General features: G+C 54.6%; 7 protein-coding genes across 7 annotated transcripts; all 7 read left to right on the forward strand.

The window, feature by feature from the left end:
* Nucleotides 1–948: 948 nt before the first annotated feature.
* Nucleotides 949–2,529, forward strand: PG998_004895 (glycosyl hydrolase family 6; the record flags this gene model as incomplete). Its single annotated transcript, XM_066871713.1, has 3 exons — nucleotides 949–1,049; nucleotides 1,110–1,762; nucleotides 1,844–2,529. The coding sequence occupies 3 exons, from the start codon at nucleotides 949–951 to the stop codon at nucleotides 2,527–2,529; spliced, it is 1,440 nt and encodes a 479-aa protein (XP_066731810.1).
* A 1,034-nt stretch (nucleotides 2,530–3,563) lies between these two features.
* Nucleotides 3,564–4,560, forward strand: PG998_004896 (uncharacterized protein; the record flags this gene model as incomplete). The annotated part of the gene is given in 2 exon segments (XM_066871714.1): nucleotides 3,564–4,265; nucleotides 4,285–4,560. 2 exon segments carry the CDS (start codon nucleotides 3,564–3,566, stop codon nucleotides 4,558–4,560), a joined length of 978 nt encoding a protein of 325 aa, XP_066731811.1.
* An 827-nt stretch (nucleotides 4,561–5,387) lies between these two features.
* On the forward strand, nucleotides 5,388–6,668 carry PG998_004897 (uncharacterized protein; the record flags this gene model as incomplete). The annotated part of the gene is made up of 1 exon (XM_066871715.1): nucleotides 5,388–6,668. One exon carries the CDS (start codon nucleotides 5,388–5,390, stop codon nucleotides 6,666–6,668), a length of 1,281 nt encoding a protein of 426 aa, XP_066731812.1.
* A 1,856-nt stretch (nucleotides 6,669–8,524) lies between these two features.
* On the forward strand, nucleotides 8,525–10,080 carry PG998_004898 (uncharacterized protein; the record flags this gene model as incomplete). Its single annotated transcript, XM_066871716.1, has 2 exons — nucleotides 8,525–9,097; nucleotides 9,169–10,080. The coding sequence occupies 2 exons, from the start codon at nucleotides 8,525–8,527 to the stop codon at nucleotides 10,078–10,080; spliced, it is 1,485 nt and encodes a 494-aa protein (XP_066731813.1).
* Nucleotides 10,081–11,122: 1,042 nt separating this feature from the next.
* On the forward strand, nucleotides 11,123–11,410 carry PG998_004899 (uncharacterized protein; the record flags this gene model as incomplete). The annotated part of the gene is made up of 1 exon (XM_066871717.1): nucleotides 11,123–11,410. The coding sequence occupies one exon, from the start codon at nucleotides 11,123–11,125 to the stop codon at nucleotides 11,408–11,410; it is 288 nt and encodes a 95-aa protein (XP_066731814.1).
* A 690-nt stretch (nucleotides 11,411–12,100) lies between these two features.
* Nucleotides 12,101–14,167, forward strand: PG998_004900 (uncharacterized protein; the record flags this gene model as incomplete). Its single annotated transcript, XM_066871718.1, has 1 exon — nucleotides 12,101–14,167. The coding sequence occupies one exon, from the start codon at nucleotides 12,101–12,103 to the stop codon at nucleotides 14,165–14,167; it is 2,067 nt and encodes a 688-aa protein (XP_066731815.1).
* A 1,523-nt stretch (nucleotides 14,168–15,690) lies between these two features.
* On the forward strand, nucleotides 15,691–17,889 carry PG998_004901 (uncharacterized protein; the record flags this gene model as incomplete). The annotated part of the gene is made up of 2 exons (XM_066871719.1): nucleotides 15,691–16,061; nucleotides 16,191–17,889. 2 exons carry the CDS (start codon nucleotides 15,691–15,693, stop codon nucleotides 17,887–17,889), a joined length of 2,070 nt encoding a protein of 689 aa, XP_066731816.1.
* Nucleotides 17,890–18,125: the final 236 nt, after the last annotated feature.

Consider the following 18,125-nt stretch of genomic DNA (forward strand, 5'->3'; position numbering starts at 1 on the left):
TTGCCCAATGGCGAATCTGTCTTTCATGTCACTTCGGGTCGAGATTCGAATGCTGTGCGCCGGCGTCATGCTCTTTTGTCATTCGTTCAACTTGCACTCTCCCCGCAATATGTCTGCGTAACTTGCCACTTCGCCAACATACACACCACGGCTGCCTACCTCGTTGACGGGGGAATACACAACATGACCAGTCATCTCCTTACATCTTGTGGTCTCAGTGGAACCTCGAAGCTGGAATGCGAGCAAATTTCCGGAAGCTGTGCAACTCTTTCCGTGAATTTGGCTTGACCGTTCGTTCTCCAACTTCTCCGCATGACACTACTTCCCTATCAGGAATTTCATGGAAGGTGACTTTCCGAAAATGCCACCACAATGGCCACCGACCCGGGCACCCACGCTACATCGTGCCCTGCAAGTCGAGAGCCGCCTGGACCAAGATCTGGTTGGCGGGATTATTCGCTACCAAAACCTAGATAGAGAGGGCCCCCACGGACCGACGCTGGTCAACTCGCCTTACGTTCTGAACTCATGCATCTCACGATGCGTTGCCTTTTGCCCTGAGCTAGCCTTCGAAAGTGTGTAGGGGCAGTCGAGTCCGCGGACCGCACTCCGACTGGGTTTGCCGATTCAAGTGGTGCTAAGACGACATTGGCCACGCCAGTCGTCATCCGATAGCAAGCCCTGAGCTGCCCAAAGAGCAAGTGGAGGCTGTCCCGAGTTGGATTTACGGATGCTGGCAATGCCATTGATCCCGCCTATCCGTCCAGTGGCCCTTCCATTCGATTAGTGATATGTCAGTCCGATTAGTGATGCGACCCGCCGGAGATGTTGCTGGATTGATATAAAGACCTCGACGCCCTTCGACAACGAGTGATAGAACCTTACGACAGGCACGCAGGCTAATATCATCAAGCAAACACATACAGTGTCCATCAGTCCCTGAACGCAATGGCTGCAAAGACTTTCGTCCTTGCTGCTTTGAGCTCTCTAGCTCTAGCAGCTCCCTTCGAGGGAAAGATCGAGGAGCGTCAGAACTGTGGCGCTGCTTGGTAAGATAATTTCAATGTATACTACCCATCTTAAACAAGCCAACTAACAGAAACAAACAGGTCTCAGTGTGGAGGTCAAGGTTGGTCCGGCTCGACCTGCTGTGCCAGCGGCTACACATGCGTGAAGAGCAACGACTATTACTTCCAATGCATTCCCGGTCAGGCCTCGACCACTGCTGCCCCTGCTCCTGGCCCTACCACCACTACCAAGGCATCCAGCACCACCAAGGCGAGCACTACTTCCCAGGTTGCTTCGCCTACCACCACGGCAGGAAGCGGTACGACAACTGAGGCTCCGGCACCAGGCGGCAGCGGAACCGCGACATGGTCGGGCAACCCGTTCTCGGGCGTCAAGATGTGGGCCAACCCATACTACGCCTCCGAGGTGTCGGCCTACGCCGTCCCCACGCTCGGCGCTGTGGCCAATCAGGTCGGCAAGGTCCCCAGCTACATGTGGCTCGACACCCGCTCCAAGGTACCCTTGATGGAGGAGTTCCTGGGACAGATCCGCAAGGAGAATCAAGCCGGCGCGAGCCCGCCTAACGCTGGACTTTTCGTTGTCTACGATCTCCCCGACCGTGACTGTGCAGCCGCCGCCTCCAACGGCGAATACTCCATTGCTGATGGCGGCGTTGCCAAATACAAGGAGTACATTGACGCGATTGCTACCGTTGTCAAGAAATACTCCGACATCCGCATGCCTCTTATCATTGGTAAGTCAAATATGCGGTCCACTTTATACAAGTCCAGCTTCCTACCCGAATACACTTGCTGACGCGAAGCCACGATGATAGAACCCGATAGCTTGGCTAATATGGTCACCAACCTGAATGTCGCCAAGTGCGCCGGCGCCCAGGCCGCCTACCACGAGTGCACCCTCTACGCCATTGAGAAGCTGAACCTGCCCAACGTAGCCATGTACCTGGACGCCGGCCATGCCGGGTGGCTGGGCTGGCCCGCGAACCTGGACCCAGCGGCCAAGATGTACGCACAGCTGTACAAGGACGCGGGCAGCCCTAAGGCGCTCCGCGGCCTCGCGACCAACATCGCCAACTACAACGGCTGGAGCATATCGTCGCCGCCCTCGTACACCCAGGGCAACGCCAACTACGACGAAAAGCACTATGTCCAGGCCCTCCAGCCCCTACTCAAAGCCCAAGGCTGGGACGCCCACTTCATCACCGACACAGGCCGCAGCGGCAAGCAGCCCACGGGGCAGACCGAGTGGGGCCACTGGTGCAACGCCCTCGGCACCGGTTTCGGCCTCCGACCCTCCACGGAGACCGGCTTGGAAATCCAGGACGCCTTCGTCTGGGTCAAGCCCGGCGGTGAGGGCGACGGTACCTCGGACACCACGGCCGCCCGCTACGACTTCCACTGCGGCCTCGAGGACTCCATGAAGCCCGCGCCCGAGGCCGGTACGTGGTTCGAGGCCTACTTCGAGCAGCTGTTCAAGAACGCCAACCCTCCCTTCCAGTAAATGATGATATCTGTGCAGGATGATGTGGTTCGCTTTTCAGGAGACGAGTCGGCTGGACTAACGGAGAAGGAAGATAAATGCAAATGAATTGGTTTGCCAAGGGGCATCCAACTCGGAAGGCTGCGTCGCACGAGTGTATACATTTCTACCGGTATATATTAGCATCTACTTACGTAGTATCATTTTTACGCTGTTTGTTCGAGCAGTATGGGTATTCGGCGATGCATGGAAGGTGTTTTCCCCCTGCAGTGAATGCATGCCAAAGACCAGTGAACGAGACAAAATCGAACCGGGCACGGTTCAGTTGACAACTGTTGGACATTTACCTATTTGGTATCGAGTACCAAAAGTCTCATGAAGTTGGCTACTTCTCGCAGGATTGAAACAGGCAGGATGCTTGCTATTGTGGTCGACCAAGGGGGCCATGACGGCGTGGTTCATTAATTTCAGACACTCGACCACCCCGGTTTTCATCCGAACGTGCGACTGACGTTGCCATGCTGGCGGAGACGACCGCTGGAAACATCGGCAATGTAAGGGTTCCAACCGCCTTGACTTACCATTTCACCAAAATAGCCCCCAGGACTCCCAAGCGTAGGCCCACTTTGGGCGGGCGTTGAAACGACGCCAAGAGGGACACTAATTTAATGGCAGATTCATGGGCGACGATGGTTGCATCTACAGGCCTTGCCGCATAGATGGCTCTTGCCTTTGCCATAACTAGGCCTAGCCATAACAGGGGCATGGCCTGTATACGAGCCCGCGGGCGCGGGCGCGGGAGCATCAACGCCAGCGCATTCGAAGTGGATTGTGAGGAGATCAGCATGGGATGATTCTGAGCTTTGGGCTTGAACGAGATAGATACTTAAGACCATGGCACACCCTGCGACGTCCTCTCAACACCATGTTCGCTTGATTCATCTATGAGCCGCTGCTTTCTTCACACCTTCCATTCCGCCTTATAACTTACATTCGTTTCGGTAAAAGACAACTTGTTTGTCTCTTCTTACTTTCCACTCTTTAACAGCATCAGGATGCCATCCTCTTCCATTCTTTCGAGCGGCGCCGCCGTCGCCCTCTTCGCCCAAGCGGCGATCGCCTACACACAGGTCAACGTGCCAGTCCCCTTCATGACCAAGAACATCGACCCGATCGTGTTCCCCGGCAGCTTCGACAAGTCACACCTGCATTCCTTCTTCGGCGCTGACGGCGTGACGGCCAGCACCAACAAGAGCGCCGAGCTGGAGAATTCGTGCACCAACGCCGACAACCCCAACGACCTGTCCATCTACTGGGTCCCGACCTTCCTCTACACCAAGGACGGCGGCAAGTCGTACGAGCCCGTGCCGCTCTCGCGCTTCAGCGCCTACTACAACCTGGGCGAGACCCCCGCCGAGGTGCCCTTTCCCCAGGATCTCAAGATGGTCGCCGGCAAGGCCGAGGGCACCAAGCCCGCCGACATGCCGGCCGAGGCCAAGATCGAGTGGGTGTGCGAGGGCATGAAGAACCCGCCTGCGCCCGACAAGAACGGCTTCCCCAGCAAGACATGCGACACGCACGTGCAGACGCTGCTGTACTTCCCGCAGTGCGTCAACGAGGCCACGCTCGAGACGGCGTACAAGGACCGCGCCCACGGCACCCCCAACTGGTGCCCCCAGGGCATGAAGAGCATGCCGCAGCTGCGGTTCAGCATCCGCTACGATCTGCGCAAGGCCCTCCCCAACGGTTGGGACGGCGTGGCCCCCTTCAAGCCAGGCCTGCGGCGACAACATCTACTGCTCGCACGGCGACTTCATCAACGGCTGGACGCCGACTGCGGCCAAGAACATGGTGGCGACTACCAGCGACAAGTACCACTTCGCTGCTGTCGACGGTGACCGTGGCAAGGCTGGCGAGAAGCAGACGTGCAAGCAGAAGGACGCCGACCCCAGCCACGGCACTGCCGACTACGCCGAGAGCGTCAAGCTCATGGGCAAGCGGTCTGTCGAGGCGGCCGGGTGGACGTCGCGCAACCGATTCCTCAAGATCTAAGCTCGTCTATATTTGGGCCATTTCCATTGCCCACTCGTCACAGGGCAGACGTTCGTGTAAATACCTTTTTTTTTTCAAGGCCTGTAGTGCGTGTCATTGCAAGCGGTTCATGAATCTAAACATACTTGTACAAACAAACATCATGACGGATGCGTCAGTTTGTGATAGCCCACCTGCCACCGCCTTTATTTTGATTCCGTGCATGCATAGAAATTCTTCGATGGTGTCAGATGTGGGTTGCATTCGGCTTTAATGCCATGGCTGATGGATGGCGATGAAGCAAAGAGTGGAGGAAATGGTCGATGCCGAACCTGGACCGGACGTGCGGACGGAGGCAAAAATAGCTCCTTTCAAAATACTCGGTACTACTAGAAGAATTCGTAATTGGTGATTGGTAATCGGCGATAATGTCCGTACGAACGTTCGCCCTTAGTGTCGCCACTTGGCCCCCCAAAGCTAGCAACGGCCCGCAACCTACGTACAACAATCACACGCTATCACGGGAACACGCCATGCAAACCAGCTCCAGCAATGTCCTGTATGCCGCAAGACCTTTCTGGCTTAATAATCTCAGATTCGAGTGGAGATCCTGGACCACATGCCGATGGAGACGGCCAGGACGGCGGTCTGGATATAAAGCCGGGATGATAGCCGCCTGTCAAATCCCGCCGCAAATGCTACTCGGCAGTTGTCCTGGTTTGCGGTAGACCACGAAAAGATATAATAGACTCCTGCCTGCTTTCTTATCTGAAGCGTCCCGCCTCTCCTTGCTCTTATCGCCTTGCGTCTTCGGTCTATTTAGTCATTACACCAAACCCAACCACACCATGTCGAACGAGGCCATCGACAACGTCGCCGCCGACGGCATCTCCTACTTCACCCCGGCCCAGGACCCTCCCTCGGGCACCGGCGTAGCCTCCAAGGTTGACGGCAACCCCATCCCCAAGCTTTTTACTCCGCTCAAGCTGCGCGGCGTTACTTTCCCCAACCGCATTTTCCTGTCGCCGCTGTGCCAGTACTCTGCTCAGAACGGCTACGCCAACGACTGGCACCTGACCCATCTGGGAGGTATTATTCAACGCGGTCCCGGTCTGGCCATTGTCGAGGCTACCGCGGTCCAGGCCAATGGTCGCATCACCCCGCAGGATGTCGGTCTCTGGGAAGATGGGCAGATTGAGCCTCTGAAGCGCATCGTCGAGTTCGCCCACGGCCAGTCCCAAAAGATCGCCATCCAGCTCGCCCACGCCGGCCGCAAGGCCACCTGCGTCGCGCCCTGGCTCGACATGAACGCCGTCGCCACCAAAGAAGTCGGCGGCTGGCCCGACGACGTCGTCGCCCCCTCGGCCATCCCCTGGCTCGAGGGCGTCAACCCGACCCCCCGCGCCCTGTCGGTTGAGGAGATCGCCCAATTCAAGAAGGATTTCGTTGCGGCCGCGCAGCGCGCCGTCAAGGCCGGTTTCGATGTCATCGAGATCCATAGCGCCCACGGCTACCTGTTGCACGAGTTCCTGAGCCCCGTGAGCAACCAGCGCACTGACAACTACGGCGGCTCGTTCGAGAACCGCACCCGTCTGTTACTGGAGACTACCGAGGCCGTCCGCGCCGCCATCCCTGAGGACATGCCGCTCCTGGTCCGCATCAGCGCTTCGGACTGGTTCGAATTCAGCGAGGAAGGCAGCGAGCTTCGCACCCAGTATCACCCTACGCCTGAGTCGTCCTGGACTGTGGCCCAATCACAGAAGCTGGCCCCTCTCCTAGCCGCCAGAGGAGTCGACCTGCTCGACATCTCAAGCGGTGGCGCCCACCCCAAGGCCGCGGCGCCTATCAAGGCCGGCCCGGGCTACCAGTCGCACTTCTCTCAGACCATCAAGCAGTCCCTGGGCGAGTCTACCATGGCCGTATCCGCGGTCGGCGGCATCAACAACGGCGCTCTGGCCGAGCAGCTGCTTCAGTCCGGCCTCGACGTTGTTATGGCCGGCCGCTGGTTCCAGAAGAACCCGGGCCTGGTCTACACCCTCGCTGACGAGCTCGAGACGGACGTCAAGATGGCGAACCAGATCGGCTGGGGCTTCGGGGGCCGCGGCAAGGCTCGGCAGAAGAAGCTGTAGATGAAAATTGTGCGGGATAAAGACAATTCATCTAAGGATGTCATCAAATAAAGCGTGCGGTTTTAGATAAGTAGATATAGAGAGATTTACATGGGATGGAGCTGGTGGTGTTATATATTTAGGACCAATGATATACCTTAAATCATCTATAGCCGGGTCCCTTATCTCGGTATAAGTAGTCCTAGATTCGCTCACTACTTCCGTCTCCGCTTCAAATGTAAATACGCCTTACCAAGAATAAGTTCAACATACCAAAGTTTCGGCCAGCTTAAACTTACGGAATCTTGGACTCACGATTCCCACAAGAAACCAACTCACAAAATCTATTGAGCACTCTAAGCTGACAAGCACAATGCTATTAATACACTCCCGGGCAACAATTCCAAGTCTACGTCCTATCACAAGTCAACATCAAACAGTGCTATAGCAAAAGACTAGAAGACTAAAAACGAAATGTCTATGGATCATGAGCCGATGGGCACTGCAAACGCTGTGGACGGTGAACCTCATCGCTGGCACGGCCATCAGCCCTGTGTCGACCCTTTACATCAAGGCTGCGACAGACACAATCCAACCAAAAAGCCCATTTACCGCAACCCCAGCCTCATCCCAAGACCCTCGCAAGGCTGACGCTCAAATTGTACATGGCGTGTTGTTACATGCATCATGGCGCGTTCTGCGCGTTCTGGTGACAAGAGGGTTACGGGAAGTGTTCATCAATATGAAGGATGAGATCTTCAAACCCGCGAGAGAAGACGTATTGAGGACCGCTTGACAGCACTTGCAGTCATGAGTTTGTTCTTGTAGCTTGAAATATAGTGTTTGCCCGTAACTACTTATTATTTGTATTCAAATATCAAAACTCCACACCAAACCGCTGTGTCCTGTTTGTTGGTATTAGCAGACCTGGGGTGCTTTCTTGTTGACAAGTGAAACACATACCAAAAGACACGGGGTGCAGCAGCAGGGGCCGCCCGGAGGTAATAGTAGTCATAATGCACACAAGAAAAATAATGGTCCACGACAAAAGACGGGATTGAACTTGGGAGTTGCCATCTTCCCGGCGTTAGGGGCGACGTTTCTCACGCGGTCGAGATCGGCGCCGCTCGGCTATGACTGGTTTCTTGGAAAGCGAATGAGACAGGCCAGCTCCAGCGAGCCCACTGGTCTGAGGAGTTTTATATAGCTCTGGAAGAGGACTTGGAGCCCATCCTTTCCGAGAGATGGAATAATCAATCGTATTATTTTAATCTCGATAACGCAGTAGGTCTGCTAGAATAGGCACTTAAACGTTTTAGCTACACTAATAATAGTAGTGCTAATATCTATAAAGCTCTATCGTTGTTGCTATTTCCCCCAGCTTCGATAGTGACTGGCTGGCACCTTTTGGTTGCTATAAGCTAGTCGTCAGAACCCCTGAGTCGCCTTCATGTAACAAACATATTGACGGCATTAGGGTCATTACCCCGTGTACAAACCAAACGGACCTGTTTTAAGGCACAAATGATTGTTTGCACGTGTTATGCAATGCATTCACACCACAGGCAATGGTACGTCTTTGTTCAAAGCACACACGATACCACATGGACTATAAATCTCTATCTCCAAACTGACGCTGGAATCAGATTGCTTTACTCTTAAAAAAGCTGATTCAATTCAATGCAAATACCAACGTTCCTAGGTTTATAGAAACCTTCACATCAACCCATTCCGGAGATAGCTATTTCCGAAACAAACAACCCTACATTATAATAATGAGGTAAATCCATCATTGTAGAGGAACTGAATCATTTGGTTAAAACATAATTGTATTTGGCTGCCACGAACAAAAAAACAACAAAGAAATACGCACAACCATGGCAGAAGAGTTCGTCACTGACCTCCTCGAGGAGGCCGTTCCGGTCATGCTGGAAAACGACCCCGGCTGGCCAGCGTACGCCGCAACATACAACGTACGACTCTCATACACCCCCGTTGCCATCGTGCTACCCCAGACGGACATGCAGGTCGCGAGGGTGGTGGAGAGTGCAGCCCGCCACCGCCTTCAGGTTCAGGCCCGCTCCGGCGGACACTCGTACACGTCATTCAGCCACGGGGGCCGGAATGGCGCCGTCGTGATCGACCTGCGCGCACTGCAGGACGTGAAGGTGCTGGGGTTTCCCGATTCCGACGAGTCGGGCATCGCTAGGGTCGGCGGCGGTGTGCGCTTGGGGAACCTCGCCCTGCGACTATACGCCCAGGGTAAACGTGCGCTTGCTCATGGCACCTGTCCCAGTGTTGGGATTGGCGGCCACTTCACCCATGGCGGATACGGCCATTGCTCGCGAGCTTGGGGTCTTGCTATGGACCAGATTGTGGCGATGGATGTGGTGCTCGCGGACGGCAGCTTGGTTCGCGCGACGGAGAGCGAAAATAAGGATGTTTTCTACGTAAGTGCTCGCTCTCCCAAATATCAAAATCTTGATAGAAGGGCTTTTTGCTAACTAGTCTTTTCTTATAGGCAATGCGTGGCGCTGCCGACTCATTCGGCATCGCTGTCAACTTCTACTTACGGACCCAACCAGCCCCTAAAAAGGTGATACGCTGGACATTTGAATTCGGTGACCTGCTCGGCGAGACAGACGTACAGGGCGCCGTGTGCACTATGCTGAACCTACAAAAGCTCGTGCGCGATAGCTCGCTGATCGACCGCCGTTTCAGTTTTGGAGTGCACCTTGGTAATCAGCGGTTTGGTATTAGTGGCATTTACCTTGGCCCCCTTGATCACTTCACAGAAAGAATCCAGCCCGCGCTGCTCCGGTGCTTCTCCAAGGCGCCCCAGCAGAACAACGGTCAGTGCGAGGTTTTGGGATGGCTCAAGACTCTTGAGTCGCAGTCAGGGGGTGAGCCGCTCGCCACAGGCTCCGCCTACGACGGCCACAGCAACTTCTTCGCCAAGAGCGTGATGGTTCCGGAGCCGGGACTGTCGGCCGACGCGCTGACGAGCTATTTCAGTTTCATCGCCAAGATCTCAGCTTCAAATCCAAACCAAGAGATAGGGGAGGAAATCGGCTGGTTCGCCATCCTCGATTTGTACGGTGGTGCAGACAGCCAGATCAACAACATCGTCCGCCACAGCGATGCAGCTTTTCCGCACCGGTCCTCGCTGTGGGTGGCGCAACACTATGGGTTCGTCGACAATAGTCAAAAGTTCCCGGCGGCCGGTTTCGGGCTCGTCGAAGGCCTAAACGAGGCCATGGTCCGGCACATGGGCGGCCGCTACGCCGCTTACATTAATTATACTGACTCGAGCTTGTCACGCGAGCAGTCTCAAGCGCTCTACTATGGCGATGTACACCTGCAACGGCTGCGTGCCATCAAGCAGATGCTAGATCCTGGAAATGTCTTTGCGCACCCGCAGTCTATTGCATGAGACATGAAAAGGCATATTGGAATTTTATTCTCGAGTTCATATATCTCAGAATAAAGAGACCGCCGTGAATCTTGCTTGGTCCTTGCTACCTTGTCTCTGAGTTTGACAACATGCCAAAAAGATGATGAGGGTGGAGAAGAGAAAAACAAAAACGAGTTGCCAGTTGGATAGGAACAATACCCACCGGAGTCAGGCAGCTTTCTTCCCCGGAATCAGAGAAGGGCACAGCAGCGAAGCAAAAGCCTCTTGACAGGAGAAGATAGGAAGGTACCTGAGCATCAATTCAAGTGGTTATTGAAGACAAATAAGTGGCTGGATACCATGAAGACTACACTAGTCTACCAATACGATAAATGAGCCCACCAAATGAGCTGTCAGTGCCGCATAGATTACATATAGTATATTCCTTTGGAATTCCCAGAAATCTAATGGCAATAGTGATGTTATTGGTCGACAATGGACTGCCAACCCTCTATGGACTCGTGACTTTGTCCAAAGGCCTCGTATAGGGCCGTATCCGGGAAGTCACGTCAAAGCAAAGCAATGAATGACATATGTATTCCTATACACGAATCGACTGGATTAGTCTCACTGCTCAAGCTAATTCCCATTTCCAACTTTTCCCCCTTTCTGTTTATACTTGTCCACATACTTCCATCATTTGAACACCCTCTTCCCTGATATTTTATACATAAATTTATACAGAAATATGGCGGATAGTAGCACATCCAAGCTGCGGCCGGAAAATCGGTACCACTCGATCCTAAGCACAAGCACCCAAAATCCCGATGAAGAGCGCGCACATGTGCTGTATTATGTGAACAACGTGAAAAGGGGCACTGGGATGGCCAAGACCCTTCGAGATGGATTCCGCCAGTTTGCTACGCGTCTGGAACGCCCCGATCTCATTATAGGCCAGGATAACAGCCCCGAGCCTGGAGGTGCAGGGTCCCAGAAGGCTCCCAAACTGATTTAAGGAAACACAGAGGTGGGCTTGTTCCTGCAGGATTTCGACGACCTCGTCAATGTTACGAAGAACGAAATGAGTGATGTCGCGACGATTAGGCAAAACCTCGGGCGGGATACCATCGGCGCCGGCAACGCTTCCGCCGTTCGCGACTACCTCCTCAACAACGCCGAAACGGTGCACATGCTTCGCGCAAGGGTCTGGCTCTCGACCCTTAGGGCGGACCCCCTCTGGGGGCTCAACAATCAAGCTAAAGAGAAACCCATTATACAAGCTTGGCATCGTCGTACTAATGTCACGGTCCATGATCTCGACTTTGCCGGCGACTGCCTGGTTGCTCAGGCGGGGGAAATCGGCATGTGAGACCAATCTCTAGAGATCATCCGCGATTTTTTCAAAGGCTAGTATAGAATGGCACCCGAGGAAGCAGTTGAAATAGGTATGTTAGGCACAAATCAACTAAAGCCTGTTGCTGATCTATCTAGTTCGATGCGCCGTCTTGCGTGGAGAGAGCTACACCCCACAGCATCTGGTTGAATAGACCCGAACGAAGTGTGCCCTTGAACGTGTACAGCTCCATGTTGCCCAAGCAGGCATACCGGCTCCCGGTGGCGAGGTCCATGCCCTCTGGGATAGATAATTGAAGAGAGAACGTCCGTAAGCGATAACCGGAGAGCGGAGAAGGCTGATATTCTGAGAGGGCCGGGCCTTGGTAGGACAAGGAAGACGAGGACAGGCTGTTTGACGAAGACAGCAGCGACGAAGACAAACAAGACACGGTTGTAAGCAGAGTCATCAAACAGCACCGTCCCCTTTGGTCGACCGCGGGGTCCGGGCGACCAGCAGCAAGAAGCGGAGGGCCTCACCTGTGAATTGCAGGATGGTGCCAGAAGGCGTTGGAGCTGATATGCTGTGCTTTCCATTCTCTTGGGATATACCGATGTTCTCTTGTTTCCCCTGTTCTTCTTTTTCTCGTAGCTATGTAGAACCGAAACCGAGACTGTCACGAGGTCAATTGCCCCGCACCTGGAATATAGCAGAGGTAAAGCCGGCATGGCAGGCAGTAGGCATGGCACCCAAACTCTACCTCTTTCTCCTGGATACCGCAGTCTCTCTCGTCTCCCTCTCCAGGTGAACATGCTTGTCCTGTCGTGGGTCGTGCCCGCTTTCACTGTTTTCCAGTCGCTGGTCGTCGTCCCAGCCGAGACAGCGCCGCCGCCGCCGCCCCCACCCCCGCTGGCTGGCCATCTAGCACAAGTTGATGGCCGGACCTGGAAAGCCACGGCTACATCCGGAAAATCAGACCTCGTCTTCACCTTCCCACCCAGTCTGGTCTTTCTCCTCGACGGTGCTGATGGCGACCACGTGCTGCCAACCAATGTGTCCCGTGTTCCTCTCCAAGGCCACGGTCGCGGCTGGGTCTTGCCTGAGCTGTCCAATTCCAGCGATGCGGCATGGATGATTGTCACCAATGGCTCACTCGCCGTCTCCTTTGAACAGGGTCAAACCCGTCTCTCCGCCAACGCCTCCCTGGTCTTGCTCACTCAACACCGCCCGCGACCATATGCTGATATCCACGGCGACGAATTCTCTCTTGACTTTCCTGGCGCCGGCCGTCTCTCCGATGCGCTTGCGGGCTTCTACTGGGGCACCATGTTGCCATGCGTCATTGAGCGCACAGCTGCGACCGGGTACCCCATTTCCGAGGGCTATGTCGTCAGTACATTGGCCGACAAATACCAAGGCACCTACCCTGATGTCGACCATGAGTTCCAGATCAAGGGCCGAATCGCTTCGGGCAGCTCCCTCGATCTTGCCGTGGTGCGCCGCATGATAGAGCTCGACCTTCGCCTCGCCCGTGAGGACCCTTGTCAGCTCTGGCGGGCGCCTTGTTCCTTGCAGCCAGATGGCCGCCGCGAGTATCACATCCGACGAAACAGTGAAGATGGAGTCGCCAATGCGAACATGTTCTTGATTACCGGAAATGTCGAGCTTGTCGAGTCGGCTTGGCTCTATGTTGCTCGTACCAAAGACTTTGGTTGGCTTCTTGCCAATATCCACAGCATCGAAGGAGCCATGTCACTCGTCGAATCGCATATGGACTCCCTGGGCCGGCTGTGGTCTGATGTTTATTACGAGGACCAGGTGATGAAGGATGGGCGTGAAACCATGTCATCAGCCCTCGCATCCCGTTCATACAGCCTCCTTGCTCAACTTGAGCGGCTTCTAGGTCGGAATGATAGTGCTTGGCACTACGAAGAACTAGCCAGGGTCCTTGGCCATACGCTGGCCCAACCTCTTCCGATCGGATACTGGGATGATAAGAACAATCGTTTCGTCGACTGGGTCGATGGGTCTGGCCTTGTCCATGACCATATCCACCTACTGGCCAATATCCTACCTGTCATGATTGGTTTCACTAACTCGACTCAAGCTAGTCATGTTACTGAATTGGTACAACGCGAGATGGATGAGTTCCAGCGGTTTCCGACCTTTTTATCTGCCCGGATTGCCAATTATACGCGCAGTGAGATTGGCGACGGTGGACCATACGACCTCTGTGCCGCTGGCCGGTACTGGTGCTGGGACGCAGCATACTGGTCCTGGCGCAGGAGAGGAGACGTGCTGCTCACTCAGCTTGAGAAGGTGGCGGAGATGGGCCGCAGCGAAGATTACGTCATGGGAGAACGTTACGATATGGACTACGTTTACTACATCGATGGAAGCCCATGGCACGGGGCAGCACATTACTATGAGTACCCTTGCGTCTACGTTTGGGTCCTGATGGCCGAGTTCCTTGGGCTTCGGCCAGCTATCGACGCCGATCTTCTTGTGGCACCGCGACTGGTTGATCCCGCCATGATCCAGCTCCGCCAGGAAGCTTACCAGCTGAAATATGTATATGAGAAGGACAGTTTTGTGTTAACGAACCTGGGAAGCACCGCGCGTACCTTCCAGCTTGATTTAAGCGCCCTGTATCACCAGTCTACTCTTATGGTTCACTCAGACGCGACCGTCCCGGACAAGCCGCTGAGCAGCGCACCAGTCTTGGTACCAGCTGGAGACAGTGTGACGATTACTCCGATACCTACTCCCCATGTCCACGAATTGAAGCTCTGAATTAGGCAACATCTTGGTTGTTTGGATCTGAAGGCTGTGTACCTATTATACCGATCTGAATGGAGGATGCATTGTTCGTGTAGGCATATAAAGGGGGTTGAGTGCCAATCGAACCACTGATTAAAACGTCATCCAGCACTCTTCACCAAGCTGACGTTTGACGCCGTTGCATTGGCAAATTCCAGTCAGGCGGCGATGCCCATGCTAGCCGAAGGACTTTTGATCTGACAGGTGCTTTCGGTAAGCCGTTGAAGCAGCGAATGGGCTGCCACGCCGGTACACTATCCCCCACTATTCCGCAGTACATCTCGAATACACCCCGAAACCCTGAACATCATGCAACCCTTCTAGAATGAGAACGCCTCTATACATAATCCCATTGACGGAGTTCGGGATTTGGCCGAGAAAGCCATGATATCCGTCTTCGAGCAGCCATGCCCAGCTTGGTGAGGCTCTTTGATTCAGAGCAACGAAGGTCGGGATTCGTTTCCAGACTACTACGACCTTACCAACCTGCACCACCCACATGTCCTCGCACGCTACTTACACACAACGCCCTGGAGATCCCTATCAGGCTTGCAACACGCCAGCCACATCTTTTGAGCACTACTCTTACCTGATGTCGACGACGGACACAAGTCCCCCTCACGGGTTCCGGACGACAATGAAATAGCATCGTTCGCGGACTGTTTCCCGTAAGTAATTGTGGAATAACCGTCAAATACTGGCATGCATACGAGCTTGAGCTTCCAGGCCCCGATAGGCCTTGGTTAGCGAGCATAATCGGATCGATGCAAATGCAAAAACGACTGCCCACGATTAACAGCACTAACATCGGAATCGCATGTACAGCTATTCTCTAGGTTACACCACGTCAGGCCCTCCGCCTGCCCGGGATTTGGAGATGATATTCCCTTTCCAATGGTACTTGTTTTATACCAAATAGCAAGACAGTCGTACTAAGCCCACGACAGACAGTCCCTGAAACCGGCCTTCCCTGACGACCAAATCGTTGGGGGTGGCTCCGCTGACAATCCAACAGGGGTTACGTTATGGCACTAATGCAGTGAGATTTGCCCGTTGCACTAAATCCTGAGTGGCACTCACCCATAACCTTGCAGAACAGCACTTGGCGATTGGCCCGAGTTATCTGTTTTTCCCTCTCGCTGCTCACTTTTGCTGGTGCTCGTGGCCTTCTCCGCATACCTGGGTCGTCTTACGGTATCTTTCATTTCAGAACTCCAGCCAAGAACATCATAGCCCAGCCGGCATACGAGCCTCAAGCAACCGAAATATCGAGGTTCGTGAACGTCATCGGTCTCGGCACTACTGGCCTAACTTCACCTACGTCGTTCTCTACACGCCAGTCATAGACAGCTGTCATATCAAGTCAAACGGCGATTCCCCAGGTCAGGATATGCAAAGTCGGGATCCTACGGCAATCCCTGAAGCACTGGAGGGAATAGCCATGGCCGAAAGTGGAACAGAAAGCCAATGACCGAACCACTGATCAGATCACGGCCATGGCGGTTCGGAACCACAGACCAGCTGGTATCTTCCTAGCTGAGCCAGTTCCCATCCACACTGCACCGTCAAGGCTGTTTGACGTCAGCGTCAAGCTCAAATCATCGCCCGGAGACCATTCGACTACAAACCAAAGCCCTAAGCCTCGCGAGGGCCTTGAGGCCTGGACGTCAACTAGGCGTTCACCGAGCACCAACCGGAGCACACTTATACCTGAAAGCAACAGGTCGCAGAGTGGAAGTTCCAGCAACCACAGTGATCGGAGCAGCTCTCCAGAGCGGTCGGAGACGGGCAGCAGCCACCGGAACCCCCAGAGTCGTACGAATAGGGTCAAGAAGAAACGCGCCAGTAAGCCCAAGGTGAAGACGGGGTAAGCTGCTCCCACAAACTCGTCCCTGGCCATTGCCAAATGCTAATTCAACACCTCGGGGAACGAGGCCGGCGGGCCGTTCAAGGCCACCCCTCGTCCACGCCGAGGGACCCCATACAGATGCATTAGCTGTAAAAAACGACACGTGAAATGCGACGAGGGTAAACCTGGATGTGCCAAATGCGAAAGCGTCGGTCTTGTATGCGAAGGTTATGCTCTCCCCAAGGCGCCGAAGCAGGCAGTCCCGCCCAGTCGCCAACTGTTGCCTCGCGTCGCCCAGGCACACCTTGCCTCCAAGGTTACCGCACGTTTACGTTCCACCACAGATATCCAGCCAAAGTTGCCAATGCAGATTGGCTTGGGCTTCGATATATCGAATGACGACAGCTGGTATATGACTCTGTTCAGAGAGCAAGTTGCGAAAGACTTGTCGCCCTCTCTTCCTGTAAGCGAATTTTCACAACCCGGAAAAGGAGCGAACTTCTGGATTCGGTCGTCCTTCCGAGACAGCATGACGATGAAAGCAATTCGCCATTCCATACTGGGCATCGGTGCATACGCTCGAGCTCTCATTGATCTAAAGACCCATTATCCATGGATCAAGACGGCAGATCGGCCCTGGTGGCCTAGTTCGGTGCAAAACCGCCATCATCAGGCCGCGCTTGCCCACCATGTCAAAGCAATAACATATTTACAAGAGGATATAAGAAACAATGAAGTCGACGACAGCATGGCCATGGCCGCGAACCTACTTCTCATTGTTTTCGAAAACATGCGGGGGAATTATCACGTAGCAGGGAACTTGGTGAGGTCGGGGATCAAGGTCCTGAACCGGATGGGCCAGAGGGGGTCACACGTGTTCAAGTGGAAACCACCGGAGGCGTTTGAGCCATTTGAACCCTACGGAGAGCTGGATGAGATGGCTTACATCTTCTCAAGACATTCCATTGCGGCGGTCAATGTGCCGTTCCCCCATGGCAAGTCAGCCTACCACCTGCTTCTAAACGACGAATCGCCCACGTCTGATGACGAAGAGAACTTCCCGGTCAGCTGCCTGATCGAAGATACGACGCCGCACTCGTGCGAAGAGGCCAGGGCTATATGGGACCGCATCCTCCACTCCCTCGCCGGCTTCTACGCCAAGGCGCTCTGGATCAACCTCCACCAGGACTATAGCGTGGACAAGGATGGGTTGGCGTGGGAGCAGGCCCTGTACCTAACACGCCTGCAGGAGTTCGGCCTCGGTCTCAGTACTCTCGTGGCGACGCAGCGCGGCGCGCATGCGGCGCGCATGCTGACGTTTCTGACGATCCACCACCTCGTCGCCACCATCTTCACGTCGTGCTGTCTGGACCCGTCTGAGACGGCCTACGACAGCTTCGCCGCCGAGTTTGACATCCTGCTAGGACACATCCGGATCAACCTCGAAACGGCCGAGTCCCGCATCGGCTTTACCAATGAGGTCGGTATCTTGCCGCTGCTGGCCTTCGTAGCGGCCAAGTGCCGCGTGCTGCACGCGCGGCTGGCGGCCATAAGCCTGCTGATGAACCATGGGTGGCGGGAGGGGCCTTGGGACGGCGTGAGCTTGGCACGCGCCATGATCGGGCTGATGCACATTGAGGGGCAGCAATACCCGGATCAGAGTCAGGACGACTGTCTCCCTCCTGCGCCGAACGTCAGGCTTCCCTCGGCGGATACCAGGTACGCCTGGACCAACATGTTCTGGGACTACGAGGCACAGGAGATGACCATGGAGTACACGAAGCTTCTTCCGAACATCGATGGCGGCCTAGATAAGAAGACGTTGACAGTCTCGGGGCGGGGGTAACTTGTGTCCCCGGACCTCCCGAATTCCGGCCAACGAGGACATACAGGCACACACAGTCCATGCATACCACAGGGGATTTCGGGATTTTAGAGAAAAAAATAAGGATTTGTTAGGTATCGGTTAGTCTGGAAAGCCGAAGCTTCCTGGGGCGTTTTATTAAGTAACCTTTGTCGAAGATCTGGATATAGTTCTTCATGTACACTATTACTAATTTTACATGTATCTACTTAGCGGAC

Source organism: Apiospora kogelbergensis (assembly GCF_038363985.1).
Source record: "Apiospora kogelbergensis strain CBS 113332 chromosome Unknown utg000003l_segment0_segment0, whole genome shotgun sequence".
NCBI classification, from domain to species: Eukaryota; Fungi; Ascomycota; class Sordariomycetes; order Amphisphaeriales; family Apiosporaceae; genus Apiospora; species Apiospora kogelbergensis.